We start from the raw sequence: 15400 nt of genomic DNA on the forward strand, positions 1-15400 counted from the left end.
CATTTATGTTTTTACATGAATCTTTGTATTCACACATTTCTGAAACTCTGGGAAGCTCCAATCTGTTGGTCGAATAACAGATTAAAAACAATAATTATCTTTGTTGAGATCATGCATATTCAATAAGTTAGCAGCAGCCTCTAGTTTTAGGACACATCAGCGTGTCTGTGAAGGTCTGACCTTCGTTCTCCTGCCTCAGAAGATCATTAATATTCCAGAGCTTTACGTAAGTTCAGTCCATCTCTTCCTGCTCCCTTTTCCCCGACGCTGACGCAGATTTATGACTTAAACTCCTTCATGAACTTCTCTTGGATGGCAACATGAACTCACTGTGATTTTTGTCACCACCAGATTTAAAACCGCCTGAACAGTTTACAGTGTCTTTCTGTTTAAAGGGCTCCTCTTTGTGATATGTTCTCTTTTACAGAAAAGCAGTAAAATTTGAATTATATACTTATTTTATTTTCTGTTTAACTGTACATTTTAAAGAGCTTTTGGTTAAAACAGGATCCTGGCTGCAACTCAGAGTGCAATTTTTATCTAACCAACTGTTAAATTTTACCCACAGGTGAATGGACGGAACATTCTCTCTGTTGATTACGATCGCACCCTGAGGACTGAGAAGATTTATGACGACCACAGGAAGTTCTTGTTAAAGATTATATATGACACTGCGGGCCACCCGGTCCTGTGGGTGCCCAGCAGTAAGCTACTGCCAGTTAATGTGAGCCGCACAGGCACCGGGCAAATCAGTGCCCTACAGAGAGGCCCCACCACCGAGAGACTGGAGTATGATAGCCAAGGCCGGCTGATTTCCAAGGTGTTTGCAGATGGGAAGATATGGAGCTACACCTACCTAGAGCAGGTGAGAAAATCGCATCACCAGCAGAAATAATCATAAAGATACATTGTGCAGCAGAATAGTTTTATCCCAGAAGATAAATGTGGACCTTAAGTTTCCCTGCTGTTTCTCTGATATATGTCAGGGTTAATTAAGTTCAGGAGGCCTCAACATGATTTAAACAGTAAGGCTAATTACCACTGCTACAATTACATTTGTTCTCAGCGTTTGTGTGAGGCAGTGAGCGGGAGCAGCGCTGCAGGATGCTCTACCTCAAAACGCATTGCTCATCGTGGAAAATGGGCTAAATGTGCTACTCAGTCATAAACTCTTTAAAACACAGCATCTCCACCCAAAACACTGCAGACTCATGCTGCTGAAACCAGAAGTTTACATACAACTAAAAGAAAGACACAAAACATTTGAAATTAAATCAGATCAAACTTTTCTTGTTTACAGTTAAAATGACCAAAATTATTTGTATTTGCAAAATATCACAATAACAAGAAAAAGATTTACGTATAAATGTCTTCAAAATCAGAATTTGACAAATATTTCCTCAGCTTTTGCAGTCATGTCTATAAACATCTGATCTATGTAAACAAAAATCGGATTCATTCATTCTCTCATAATTGAGGAAAAAAGGTAGCTGTCTCTTTATATTTGCTGTATGTAAACTTCAAGTTTCACCTCTATAATCAGAATAATTTGGGAAGAACTAATGCTCCCAAAATATAACAAGAAAAAGTCTTGAGATGAGACATATGGGAAATATTTGGTCTGTCCAGATCCAGACGGTGCAATCAAGGGCGTCGCCTCCACACCAACAGCAGCAGCAGCATTAAATATGCATCAGATGCTTGTTTCCTTATTGTTTATGTAACAATGAAATTTAATGTGTTTTGTATTTAGTTGGATAAGATAAAAGCACTTTAACTAAAACTAGTCAAAACATGGATTTCAGATCATAAATAAGACGTGTAATAAAAGGTTTTGCTATATTTTGATGATATAAAAAACTGTAAAATGGTGTCTGTGTTTAGTTTTAATGACAGTATCAGAAAATGTTGTTTTGGTCAAAATTTGTAACAAATATTTTTAATGTATTGATTTTTATTAATAGGTGCATGTTAATATTATGGATGGTTTTGATATTTAGTTCACCTGCATATATGGACTATGTTAAATATTTAATCCTCATTTAAGATACATATAAATAAACAAAAGCTAACTATATTGATGCATTTTGTGCATTTTGCTGTTCCATGTCAAACAGCAGCTCTCAGATGGACACGTCCCCTCATCTCTTGTAGACTGTTTAAAACTGATCAGCAACAAAAACATGCAAATATATATATTTCTTTTCTCCAGTCTCTTCTGGCTCCATCCTGTCATTGCATGACCTAGAAAGGCCATGTCAACGCTGACACTGGCAGCACAAGGGGCTCAGGAAACCTCAGTGTAGCGACGGATGACTGGGCATGACATTTTAACAGAGAGACTTCGGGAGACAGAGCACACTCTAAAAAATGCATATTCTTTGACTTGATTAAGCAGGCTGTCTGGACACCAGGAGTTAATAAACTGCTGATAGAAATGTATATGTATGTAAGAATTACATTTAGTCAGACTGTATCTCATTAAAATGTTTTTAGCTAAGTCCTAACCCAGCACACTAGATATCCCTTCTTCTTGGTAATGTTGCATTGATTTGATAATGTGCAACTCGGGTAGCTCAGGTCTCACAAGTGTCACAGTTCTACTTTCTACATTTTTTATGCACAAGGTGTCACGTTTCTTCAAACCAGAAAATTTCTACTTTCTGCCTTGCTTTGAAAATATATTCTGCAGGTAAGCGACTAAAAAAGAACACTGTGTTCTGTTCTCTTCTCCTCAGTCAATGGTTCTCCTGCTTCACAGTCAACGGCAGTACATATTTGAGTTCGACTCTCTCGAGCGGCTTTCTGCTGTCACCATGCCAAGTGTGGCCCGCTACACCATGCACACCATCCGTTCAGTGGGCTACTACAGGAACCTTTATCACCCACCTGAGAGCAACGCCTCGGTAGCTGTGGATTACAGCGAAGACGGCCTCCTGCTGAGAGTAGCTCACCTCGGGACCGGTCGTAGAGTTCTGTACAGATACCGCCGGCAGAACAAGATTTCTGAGATCTTGTACGACAGCACGAGAGTCAGCTTCACCTACGACGAGACGGCAGGTGTGCTGAAGACGGTCAACCTGCAGAACGAGGGCTTCATCTGCTCCATCCGTTATCGCCAAATTGGTCCCCTGGTGGACCGGCAGATTTTTCGCTTCAGTGAAGATGGCATGGTGAACGCACGCTTCGATTACACGTATGACAGCAGCCTGCGTGTCACCAGCGTCCAAGGCGTCATCAACGAAACGCCGCTACCCATCGACCTGTACCAGTTTGACGACATCTCAGGAAAGATCGAGCAGTTTGGGAAATTTGGTGTCATCTACTATGACATAAATCAGATAATTTCCACGGCTGTCATGACGTACACAAAACACTTTGATGCACACGGACGCATCAAGGAGATCCAGTATGAGATATTTCGTTCACTGATGTACTGGATTACTTTCCAGTACGACGATGTGGGTAGAGTCACTAAGAGAGAACTCAAGATTGGTCCCTTTGCCAACACCACCAAGTACAGCTACGAGTACGATGTGGACGGCCAGCTGCAGACCGTGTTTCTAAACGACAAAGTAGTGTGGCGCTACACGTACGACCTGAATGGAAATCTGCACCTGCTGAATGCTGGAAACAGCGGCCGGCTCCTGCCTCTGCGCTACGACCTGCGAGACCGCATCACGCGCCTCGGAGACATCCAGTACAGGATGGACGAAGATGGCTTCCTCCGTCAGAGAGGAGCAGAAATCTTTGAGTACAACTCCAAAGGACTCCTGGTGAGGGTCTACAGCAAAAGCAGCGGCTGGACCATCCAGTATCGCTACGACGGCCTCGGACGCAGAGTCTCAACTAAGACCAGTCTGGGCCAGCACCTGCAGTACTTCTATGCAGATTTGAGCTACCCAGAGAGGATAACCCATGTATACAACCACTCCAGCTCAGAGATCACGTCCTTCTACTACGACCTCCAAGGTCATCTCTTCGCTATGGAGATCAGCAGTGGAGAAGAGTTCTACATTGCTTGTGATAACACCGGCACGCCTCTGGCCGTTTTCACCAGCAACGGCCTTCTGGTCAAACAGCTTCAGTACACCGCATACGGTGAGATCTACTTTGACTCTAACCCTGATTTTCAGCTGGTGCTGGGCTTTCATGGTGGACTCTATGATCCTCTGACCAAACTGCTGCACTTTGGAGAGCAGGATTATGATATCATGTCTGGCAGGTGGACGATTCCAGATATCTCTGCTTGGAAAAAGGTTGCCAAAGAGCCGGCTCCTTTTAACTTGTACATGTTCAGAAATAATAATCCTATCAGCAAAGTCCATGAACTGAAAGAGTATGTTGCAGGTGAGATATCTTCTTCTTAAAGCAGAGAATTTAGATAACTGTATTTTTTATGAGAACATATCTTTATCCTGTTCTCCACTCAATAGAAATACTGGGTAGTTTGCTCAGATTAGCTATTAATTAATTGATTTGTCGTCTGAATGATGATGAGGATTATTTATGTTTTTGTCAGATACACAGTGCTGAGGTTAGGTTTTAACACCTCTATAAATGTCTTTTGTTTGACCTTTTTGTCACATTTAAATATTTCAGATTATCAGAGACATTCTGAGAAAATTTTATTTATTAAGGGAAAAAGCCAATCATAAAGGTTTGCCTTAACACCACTATTATTATTATTACTGGGTTGGTTGGATAAATAGTTACTTAAATATTACATTTTGGTTTTTTACAAACGTTAGGACGGGAGTCATGAGTTTCTAAAGTCTTCTTTTGATTTTACAGATGTGAACAGTTGGCTTGTAACGTTTGGGTTTCATCTTCACAACACCATTCCCGGGTTTCCCGTACCGAAGTTCGATCTGAGCATGCCCTCCTATGAGCTGAGGAAGAGTCAGCTGTGGGATGATCTGCCGGTGGGTAAAACGCCAAGCTCTTTTATTTACTGAACAGATAAATAGAACCTGCAGCTAATACAGAAAAAAATACTTTGTTTACCTCACCATCTTGAAGGTGCCATCCCTTAATTAGACTGCCATGTATTTCATGGAATATCCACATTAATTGTTCTATTTCTGTATAGTAATTATAATCATATGACTAGAAAGTGTGTTCCTCCGCCTACCTTCGGTTAATAGTTGAAACGTGTTTATGCTGTCTAATTTTATATAAAATGCTGCTGCTAAAAGAGTCTTTGAGGTTATTTATGCAAGAAATCCTTAGTCTAAAACCTTAACACACGCACATGAAGGAAATCATCAGAGATTTATCTACATTAGACTTAAGAACATGGCTTAAAAATACCCCTGCCTCAAATAGGGATGAAAAGCAGCTCTGTGAAGCCAAGCAGTAGCTGGTTCTAAATGGCCTAGAGAGTCGGGTTCTGCCATGTTCAGGCGTTAACGTTTCACTGCACTTTTCCTACAGTCTATCTCTGGGGTCCAGCAGGAAGTAACCAGACAAGCGCATTCTCTCTTGTCATTCGAGCGGCTGCCAGAGGTCCATCTCAGCCGAGGTCGAAGAGGTGAAAAGCCTTGGCTGTGGTTCTCGGCTGCAAAGTCTCCCATCGGAAGAGCTGTTATGTTTGCCATATATAAAGGCAGCGTCCACACAAACACGCTCAACGTGGCGAGTGAGGACTGCATCAAGGTTGCGACGATCCTCAATAACGCGTTCTACCTGGAGGACCTCCACTTCACCATAGAAGGACGGGACACGCACTTCTTTGTGAAGCCGGGCCTCCCGGACGCCGACCTCGCCGCGCTGCACCTTACCAGCGGACACAAGACCCTGGAGAACGGCATCAACATGACGGTGTCTCAGTCCACCACCGTCATGGACAGCAGGACTCGCCGCTTTGCAGACGTGGAGATCCGCGCCGGGGCTCTGGCTTTTCACATCCGCTACGGCTCCACGGTGGACGAGGAGAAAGTGCGGGTGGTTGAGCTAGCACGTCAACGCGCCCTGGCCGGGGCGTGGGCCCGAGAGCAGCAGCGGGTGCGTGACGGGGAGGAGGGGGTTCGCCCCTGGACAGAGGGGGAGAAGAGGCAGCTGCTGAGTGGTGGGAAAGTTTTGGGATACGACGGGTACTACGTGCTTTCCATCGAGCAGTACCCGGAATTAGCAGATAACGCCAACAACATCCATTTCCTGCGGCAGAGTGAGATTGGGAAAAGGTAACAATTCGAGGTGCATTACCTGCCAAAGAAACTCAGTTTTGGTAGTGAAATCAATGTGGAGGAATGAAACAGCTGCTGTTATGTACAGAGTGTGGCTTTGTTTTGTAAAAAATAAAATAAAAATAAAAAAGAAACGAGTAAAAAAGGAGAAAAAGGGGTCAAAAGCGATGCTGTGCATTGTGACCTACAGACTTCAGAGTAAATGTACAACTACACGAAGCCTTAACATGGCAATTACAGGTCAGTTCCTCTGTAGCACAAGCCGTTTGGACTCGGGACTCCAAAGCAGAGGAACCTGGATGTTTTTAACCGGACGCTGAGCTTACGTAGGTGTTTTATGTTTGATTTTTTTATGTTTTCATCTGGAAACGTGTGGTTGAACAAAGTGTCAATGGAACAGAGGAAATGTTTACATTATGCATACCTGCACTTCTCTAGAAGTACCGGGCTCCTGGATCCACGTTCCTAGAGCAAGCAGCGTTCTCAAGCAAATATTTGTTTCTAGAACCAAGAGACTTCTGATGTTTATTCTCACCAGACTACCACTATGTATACCAGATTTAGCACTGTAAAACATCAATATGTCATATTCTCTTTAAAATGCTTTTAAATGGAAAAAAAATGATGTTTCAATACCTAAAATAGTAATTGTGGGAGAAAATAAGTGCAGCGAAGTTGTGATGAACTTTGTTGAGGATGTGGAGCAGCACAGGTGTGTCTTGGATATCACAGGGACACCATCTTTTGTAAATGGTCCAAGAGTTTTATGCAGTTTTTTTGTTTCTTTTTAAGAAACTGAATCAATGTCTGTACAAGTCATTAACAGTAATTTATGTTGTGTTTATACATAAATAAAGTCAAGCTGGTTTTAATTTCATTCTGGATATATTTTGGATTTTTTTGCTGTTCACACCGTTTTTCTTTACTGAGCTTCAAGTTTCCATCAATCTGTTATTTTCCACATTTATTTGGCTTTTTTATTACATTTATGTTTTAGAAATTCTGAAAACAACAAGATGCTAAGTTATCTTCTAAACCAGCAGTTGTTTTTTTAAAAATTATTATTATTATTATTATTATTATTATTATTATTATCTAGTCAGTTTTAATCATAAGTTTTATGTTTTTGATACCTTTTCTCAAAATCACAATCAGCTTCATTCGCCAAGTTTGTTCACACAAGCAAAACATTTGACTGTTGGTAACAACATTCAAAATATAAATATATCAAAAAGGTAAAATAAAATGGGGTTTTTTTGTGTGTGTATTTAGTGTTTTTATAAAGTTTAAAACATTGCAAAGATGTGTCGTATTGGGGAGAAGATGCATGGGGAGAGAAAACACCACCGTGCCACTGCTGATGGTTCTTACATGGGAGACGAAGTTCCCATATATAAAAAATAAATCTATTTATAAGAAAATTATTTAAAACCAAACAAGTGTGACAAGCAATCCAGCTGAGATGTGGAAAACAAAAAACAAATTAGGGAAATTTAATATAGATTTATGTAAGAAAATCTACTTTTTCATCCCTTAAATAGTAAAACACCTAAATGTTCAGACCTGGAAAACTTTTCCAGACTGCAGGAACCCCTGATGCTCAGACAGACTCAGTAAAACATATTCAGAAACGGTGATGTATCTCTAACACAAAGTCAACTATCACTTCCACTAAATTTAACATTTACTGAGCATAATGCTTTGGAGATGGCTTCCTGTCCAACAATAAATATTTCATGAAGTCATGTTACATAAACAAGCTCAAACAGAGGTTGGCAGGACGACGTTGAAAATTAAAATAATTCCAGTTTTTTTTTAGATGCTCTGGTTTTTAACCTCTGGATACTTCTTACAAATAAATTCTTCCACTTTAAAACATTTTCTAAAACGAGAGGAAAACAACTTAAGCGAGCATTAATCAGTCACTAATTTGAAAATTATTAAAGAAAGTCTTCCAAACTGGCGATGAATGAGTAGCAAGGGGTTTTTAAATAAAAAAATAAACACCACAAATTGCATTAATGATTGAAAATACATCCTTTGAGCTACAAAGCCAAAGAAGACAAATGCAGCTTGTCTTTGAAGTCAGCTGCTTGAAGCTGTTCTCATCTGAAGCGTGTGAACCGTAGCTGAAGGGATTCTGGGTGTAATTTACCTGAAAACGAAGCTGTTGACTGAAAACCATGAGCTCACCGAGGGTCACGCTCAAATTTTTAGGTTCGTGTTTATGTGTATCTTTGATTGTTTAATTGCTTCCAAATGACATTTGCTTAGTGATCAGGATTCTCACTGATCGCCAAGTGCTGTTCATCAAAGTGCAGAATGCATAATTCTGAAAACAAGCCTTCATCGTGAAACTCGCTCTGTTTCGTACCAAACTTCAAACAGCATCCCAAACCAAATGGGAGCCGAACATTTTCTGCACACAAGCTGCTTCCTGCTGTTGCTGCTCAAGTGTCTCCAACAATATCTGAATATTAGAACTGATTTAAAAACATTGACATAATCTAATTCTTATCAAACTAAATAATGTGAAGAAATGCTGTATTTATGGCTCCATCACATTAGTACAATTAACTTATATTTGTTTCTTTATGTGTTAATAAAATTTTATAAAACTACCATCAAAACAACACAAACATCAGAAGATGCAGCAAGAAATGGAAGAAAAACTTTGATTTTTTTCCCCTTTTTCTTTAAATAGGATTTCTGAAATGTGGTGTGCATCATCAGACCCCCTGCAGTCATGAGACAGAACATTTTGCTCATCCTTCTTCATAAAACAGCTAAAATCTCAGACCAGACAGAAAACATCAATTTTCAAGAATTTCCAGATTCTTAATTATTTAGGGCTTATTCATCTAAAGAGACAATTTTACCCTCAGTCAGCTAAATAAAAATTGTCTAGATGTTTAAATGATATGTGATCTTTTAAAATAATAAAACTTTTTTATTTATTTTTTTTATAAATATCTACTAGATGAAATAACTTATTTTTGAAGAGCCACCATCTTATTTTTATTTTTAGGTTTTAGAATAAACTTTGTGCGAGAAAAAGAATAATTGCATTTGCTTCTGTGGGATGTAGACTTTTCCTGAAAATAATGAAAAGAAAAAGAAAGCACTATGTTTTTCATTATTTTAGCTCAAAGGGAGCCATCATGGAAGCTCCAAAGTGCCAGTTGTGGCTCCGGAGCCGCAGGTTGGAAACCGTTGGTCTGGAATCCAGGCCAGTGTTTTTCCCACTCTGGCTGCTACATGCATGTTCAATATGACTACTGCTGAACAGTCAGTGTGTGTGACATGGTTCTATATATATGTAAAAACTATTGAATTGATTTACCAGAGTTGATGTTTGAAGATGACATCGAAAGAAAATCCAGTGGTAGTTCATCTGGATTAAATTTAGGATCAAAAGAAAAAAAGATGCTGAATGCATTTAAATAATTTTCCTCCCGTGTCATAAATGTGCATTACTGTGTACGCCTATTAAACTATCAAAGTTTGATGCTGTAGCCAGACATAACCTGAAAAGATTTAAGGAAAGTTATATTTAGCATGGCACTCACTGTACCTTTGAAATTACACCAACACCCTGAGAGAAATCCTCTCACTCAAACTAAATATTGCTAAATATTTCTTTGCCCTCTGATGCTCTCTAGTGGTACAAAGTGCCTGGACCAGAGTCATCCACTGGACTCACCTGTAACGGCTGCCGATGCTGCTCTCCAACAAAGGTCAGAAAACTGCGCCGCTTTGAGCTCCAACTTCAAACAATCATGTCAACTTCTTGTGATTAAAGAGCCAGATGTTGGGAGCTAAACAATCACTTCTGGAAACTCCAGGTTAATTTAAAGAGACATCAAATGGAATAACTAAGCCAGTGATATTAGAATAAACCGCAGTGCTGCTGCAGTATCTCACTGTGGCCACACTAAGTACAGCCAAGAAACAGCGTGCTATAGATCACTATGCACTCCAACTAGACCGACTTCAAAGGCTGATATAAAAGGGATGGCACTTCTTTGCAAAAACATCAAAGAACCAGGAGAATTGTGCAACAACCACAGCAGAGAACTGGAAAAAAAATCCAGCAGTTTGCATGCTTCAGCTGAGCTTCTCCTTCAGATAAAGAGCATCCATATAGAATCACGCTTCTGATCATGAAAATCATTTTACATCTTTTGATTTTGTAGATTTGACACAGGTCTGAAGTGGAAATTGTGTCATAAAGTCTTTGTTCTAAAGATAAAAAGCTTGGATTTATTCAGCTTTTGATGGGTTGGTTGCAGTGTTAGAAGTAAATCAGGTTTGATTTTGCAGCAATTTATTTTTTTATTTAAAAGATAAAGACTTTAAAAATGGAAGCTCTAATTATGAGCTGTCAAAAATGAAAACTGTAAGACATGAAACTCGTTATTTAAAATGAAGATGCCTTTGGAGATTTACTAATTAATGTGAAGTTGGAGAGAACCTATCAGAAATTTTTAATAAAACACTCCAATATAGTCCAAATAACTTCAGATTCTGTTTAATACATGTTTAATGGAGCTTTATGGTATTTATGTGACAGCTTTATTCATTTATTGTGTTAGATTTCTGTTTACAGCTGATGTGTTACAGTTCAACAAGCTGCCAATGCTCGTGTGAATTCATTGTTCATTCACTTTTATGGGACAGATTGTGGACCCACTGCTTTACACAGACCTGGAAGTAAAATCATTCATTTAGAGGTGTAAAAAATTCATGCAAAAGTTTTTTAAAAATATGGGAACTATTTAGTTTCATTTTCCCACTTAAAAGAAAACTATCCACAGAGCTACACCTACTATTTCTATTTGCAAATGTTTTCCGAAGAGGTGACAAAATGCGGGATAAAAGCATCTCTTGGTGCACAGACAGTGTGTGAACAACAGATGTTCAGAGAAAATTAGTCTTTGTTCACTTGTGATCACAAGCTTTCTGTTAGTCTTTGTTCCCCACATGGTAAGATAACATTATACTTTTATAGAATAGAGTCATGGAGAACTAAACCTTAAAAAGAAGCTAGGTTAAACATCTTATTTAGGAAAAAAAGATTATTAGAACTGGCAGATTCCCATACTCCCAAACAATGAAACAGTATTTTTACGCTTACAGATTTCTTCTAATAATAATTTATGTCAAAAGCAGTTTTTAAATAATGATGAGGAAAAACGGCTGTCCAAACCAACCAGGCCAAGCATGGCACTGCTTGTTGATATTCTAGTTAAATCTTTTATTACTGATATTTTTTGGACGGTTGAGTCCAACTTCAATCGCCTCGCTCCGGTCTGATTAATACCTGCCCTAGAGACTCAATAAATCACTTCAAAAGAACCTTTCTGGAAATACGAAGCATTTTAGAAAAACAACACCGATCTTAAAACAGACGAGGAACAAGCTGACCAAAATCCATCCACCTGGAGAAACTTCCAGATTTATTTATTTATTTTGGGAATCAAAGTAAGATCAAATATCCATAAACTGGACAAAAGGAGAGACCAGCCAACCAAAATTGCTCCAAGAGAACATCAAGAACACTTACAGGACGTCTGACCTGTAAGACGTCAGGTCGTTTTGATTTTAGACAAAAACTTTGCCTGAAATCACCTCCATGATCACAGACATTTGGAAGACATTTTGACAGATTTCAGAAAGTATGTGTCACACTGCACCGACCAGAGAGCCAACACAGCATTTCAGAAAATTAACATTACAGTTAGTCAAACATGGTGGTGGCAGCATCATGGTCTGGGCTATTTTCCCAAACTGAGGGAACAATCAACGTTCTAGTAAAAAGTCCTGGAGACAAATATCTGTTTGTAACAACTTTATTCTTTTTTTCCTTCTTTTTCCCAGTTAAAGATACTTTCACAGAACTAAAACTGAAAATTTCTCAAAATGGTAAAAAGCAGTTATTACTAAAGTAATTACTGAAACTCTTTACCCCATTTCAACTACTTTTTACACAGAGTCCATTTAAATTTACATTTTAATGGAATTAAAAAAGCAAAAACAGAACAGATCTGTAGGGGAGTAAATACTTTTGCATAAAGCTGGATGCAGTTCTCCCTTTCACAATAATTAGTCCTAACTGGGTGGAAAACCTGCAGAATGAACATGCAGGTCACACGTCGACATGTTTGTTGTTCTATTTATTCCCTGTTTGATTTTTGAACACTTTTCATGGATAAGAATGTTGACATTTAAAATGATGGGCTGAGAGCTGAAAAATGATTAAAAGTTATATTAAGATCACAAATCATAGCTGGAGGCAAGGCGCGCTGCTTGATAAAAACATCCCCGCAGCAGGAAATTATGACTGCAGAGTTCAAAGACATGGAGGGGAGACGGTTATACGAGTAAACTTTCACAGGAAGGGTTCACATGGCAGCCAGAACAAAAACAGGACATCTCCCTGCTTCCTTTTTAATCCGCCTCAAACTCAGACCGCCGAGATGACTCATAAAGACACCTGTGTCCTTCCAGCATGATGGACGGGTTTGTTAAGGCTCAGAAAATCTACAGTGATGGCTTCATGTCATCTCAAAGACTTCATCTATCATAACCCGTCTCTACTAGAGTCCCATTTATCCCAGCTAAATGGGAACAAGAACAAAGCTTATGGGGCCGCCGCTGCTCCTCATGTTAGGCTCGTACCTTGTTCCAATTCAGAAATAGCTGCTTATTACCATCCCTCTGATCTTGTAGGACTGCTGCACGCGCTGATGGGACTCAACTTGGTTAAGTCCACAAAGCGCAACAAAAAAAACACAAAGCTAATGATCTGGGAGGTTCACAGGGCGGACTGTGAAATCTTAGATTTTCACTGATGAAACCGGCTCAACGGTTCTTCTAAACTGTGACTGACGGTGGAGGCCGTTGAGCTTGTCATTATTTTCTACAGGACCTGCCACCTGAGACCCAAAGCAAACAAACCGTTCCCATGAACCTTGTGTGACAGCTGATATTGCAAGTGTAACAAGGCTGAGTTTCCAACACGCTGTCCTCAGCAGCTCTCAACCCGCTTTCAACAAAACAAAGAAGGTTTTTCTCAGGAAACTGTCGGAGTGTTTCACAGAATACTCTTAGAGCCACTGAGATGCAGTAATGAGCAGAATTAAATATTAACCAAAGTGCAAATATTTACAGATGAATGACCTGCAGACTGGCAGCAGTGATTTCCAAAAAGCATGTGGATGTATTCATAAAACATTTAAAAGTTAAATGTTTTAACTTGTAAAAGTTAAAACTTTTAACTTTTAACACACACACACACACACAGAAAAAAACTTTGAAATTGCATCCGATTCATTATTAAGCCACAAATAAAAATTATTTTAAAAATTTGATTTTTTCCAAGAAATGAAAGAAATACTTTTATCTTCATCATGAATATGCAGATGAGACATTTCTGTATCGTCCAGGTCAGTGCAGGGCGGCAGGTCATTCTGTGTAAAGAACAGAGCAGGTCCATCTGTTATACAACAGCAGGCTGTTTGATTCATCACAAATATAACAGTAAACAGCAAAGATGACCTTTGACCAGGCATAGAGCTATCCACATAGAGCTTCACTGCTTATTAGAAAACAGTCAATCTAATGTTACTAACAATAATCATGATAATCCAAGAGGTTCGCAACATTTTAAAAAGCCAGAAATTTTTTATTTAAATAGTTTAAAGTTTAAAAAACACTTAAAAATGTCAAATCTGGGAGGAAATGTTTGAGTTGATGGTTTAGTTGATAATTGGATTGTTGCTCATGATTCTGGACTCGGTTTAAGTTTCTAAAGGTCTTTGATGTTTCTTTTTTTAAAGCAACCACTTTTTTGTTTCTGCTGTCACTGTGATCAGAAAACTGTTCACAATGAGACTGAATATCAAAAAAATAGTTTCTGGTGAAAGTGTAAAGACATTTTAAAAATATGATCAAATGTCTGCATAAGAAAAGAAAATGGAAGATAAGACATTTTGTGTAAATGTGCTCATCTTGTTTTGTAGACATGTAAATAAACGGATTCACACTCCTTCAATTTTTCTGATTTTGTTACATTACTGATTTATTTAGATGGATTTCAGCATATTTTTCTCAGCAATCTACACACATATGATCTCATTACATCTTAAACTCGTATTGTTGAGGTACTGTGGGTTGCAATCACACCTTTAAGTCATCTCAGGTATATCTTCACATGCTTAGTAAAGACATACCTGCTTTACTTAGTAAACCTGTTTTGAGCGTTTTCCTCCTGTTCTTCTCTGCAGAACCTTTCAAGCCGATTCAGGTTGGTTGGTCACAGCCTTGTTTAGATTCCCTTTAGGGTCACTCAGGGACAATTCAATTCTGTTTATTTATATAGAGCCAATTCACAACACACCTTGCTTGAGAGACTTTAAGGATTTTTTTGTATTTACTTTTCTTTCTAAGGAAACCCAGCAGATTGCATCGAATGATTGACTTGCGCTAATCCTGTAGTAATACGTAGCGACAACAAACACACACTTGCAATCTCATTGACTTTGCAGTAATTCCTCATCCTGAGCATACACATAGTGACAGTGGAGAGGAAAACTATCCTTTAACAGGAAGAAACCTCCAGCAGAACCAACTGAACTGAAGCTGTAAGTAGATTTTATCAGGCCACTAGACTTGAGGCCTGATTGGCTTGCTGGAAGGAGCGTTCATTTCTGTGGAGTTACTGACAAACATCTGGAACATGTCAATCCAAACTGTTTTGTGTCTAATCTTTAAAAGAAAACTTAACACAAACTGGTTCTAGAATAAGTCTGTAATGTAAAAAATGTAAAAGTGAAGGGGGATCAATACGTTCTACTGGTTCTGTAAATGATAGGTGGATTTTCCTTCATTAGGAGCCAAAATCCATCACCAAAACAACCACAGAGTTAAACAGTCAGGAGGTTCTAGACCTGTCCAATAGATCTCCATGGAGGATGAAGGAAGAACGAACTCAAATAGAAACAGAATAAAAAATCTGAACTACCTGTTGGGTTCTGCTGCAGATGAAGTTCTCCTGTAAGCTGCAGTGAAGGTGAGCCTCGTTTCCTGTCCAGCTTTTTATGTCAAACCTAAATGTTTTCAGCTGACACCAAAAATAATCGATTTTGATTTCATGAAAAAAAAGAAAAAAAATCAGCTACCGTGAACTTTTGTCTTTTTGTTTTGGTAAC

General features: G+C 38.9%; 1 protein-coding gene and 1 long non-coding RNA gene across 3 annotated transcripts in view; one reads left to right on the plus strand and one right to left on the minus strand.

Annotated features, from left to right (window-relative positions):
* si:dkey-237h12.3 (teneurin-3) overlaps nt 1-7065 on the plus strand; it is a 185390-nt gene extending 178325 nt beyond the window's left edge. For both annotated transcript variants that reach the window (XM_044126705.1, XM_044126706.1), the window contains 4 exons: nt 569-865; nt 2739-4350; nt 4795-4925; nt 5437-7065. In XM_044126705.1, the coding sequence (XP_043982640.1) occupies nt 569-865; nt 2739-4350; nt 4795-4925; nt 5437-6189 (2793 nt within the window). In that variant the 3' untranslated portion in view covers nt 6190-7065. The remainder of the gene's footprint in view (nt 1-568; nt 866-2738; nt 4351-4794; nt 4926-5436) is intronic.
* Nucleotides 7066-13542: 6477 nt separating this feature from the next.
* LOC122836908 lies at nt 13543-15351 on the minus strand. The gene is made up of 2 exons (XR_006371661.1): nt 15214-15351; nt 13543-13660 (listed from the first exon to the last, which is right to left on the minus strand). It is a non-coding gene; the product is annotated as an uncharacterized LOC122836908 (long non-coding RNA).
* Nucleotides 15352-15400: the final 49 nt, after the last annotated feature.

Source organism: Gambusia affinis, linkage group LG09, assembly GCF_019740435.1.
Source record: "Gambusia affinis linkage group LG09, SWU_Gaff_1.0, whole genome shotgun sequence".
Lineage (NCBI taxonomy): Eukaryota > Metazoa > Chordata > Actinopteri > Cyprinodontiformes > Poeciliidae > Gambusia > Gambusia affinis.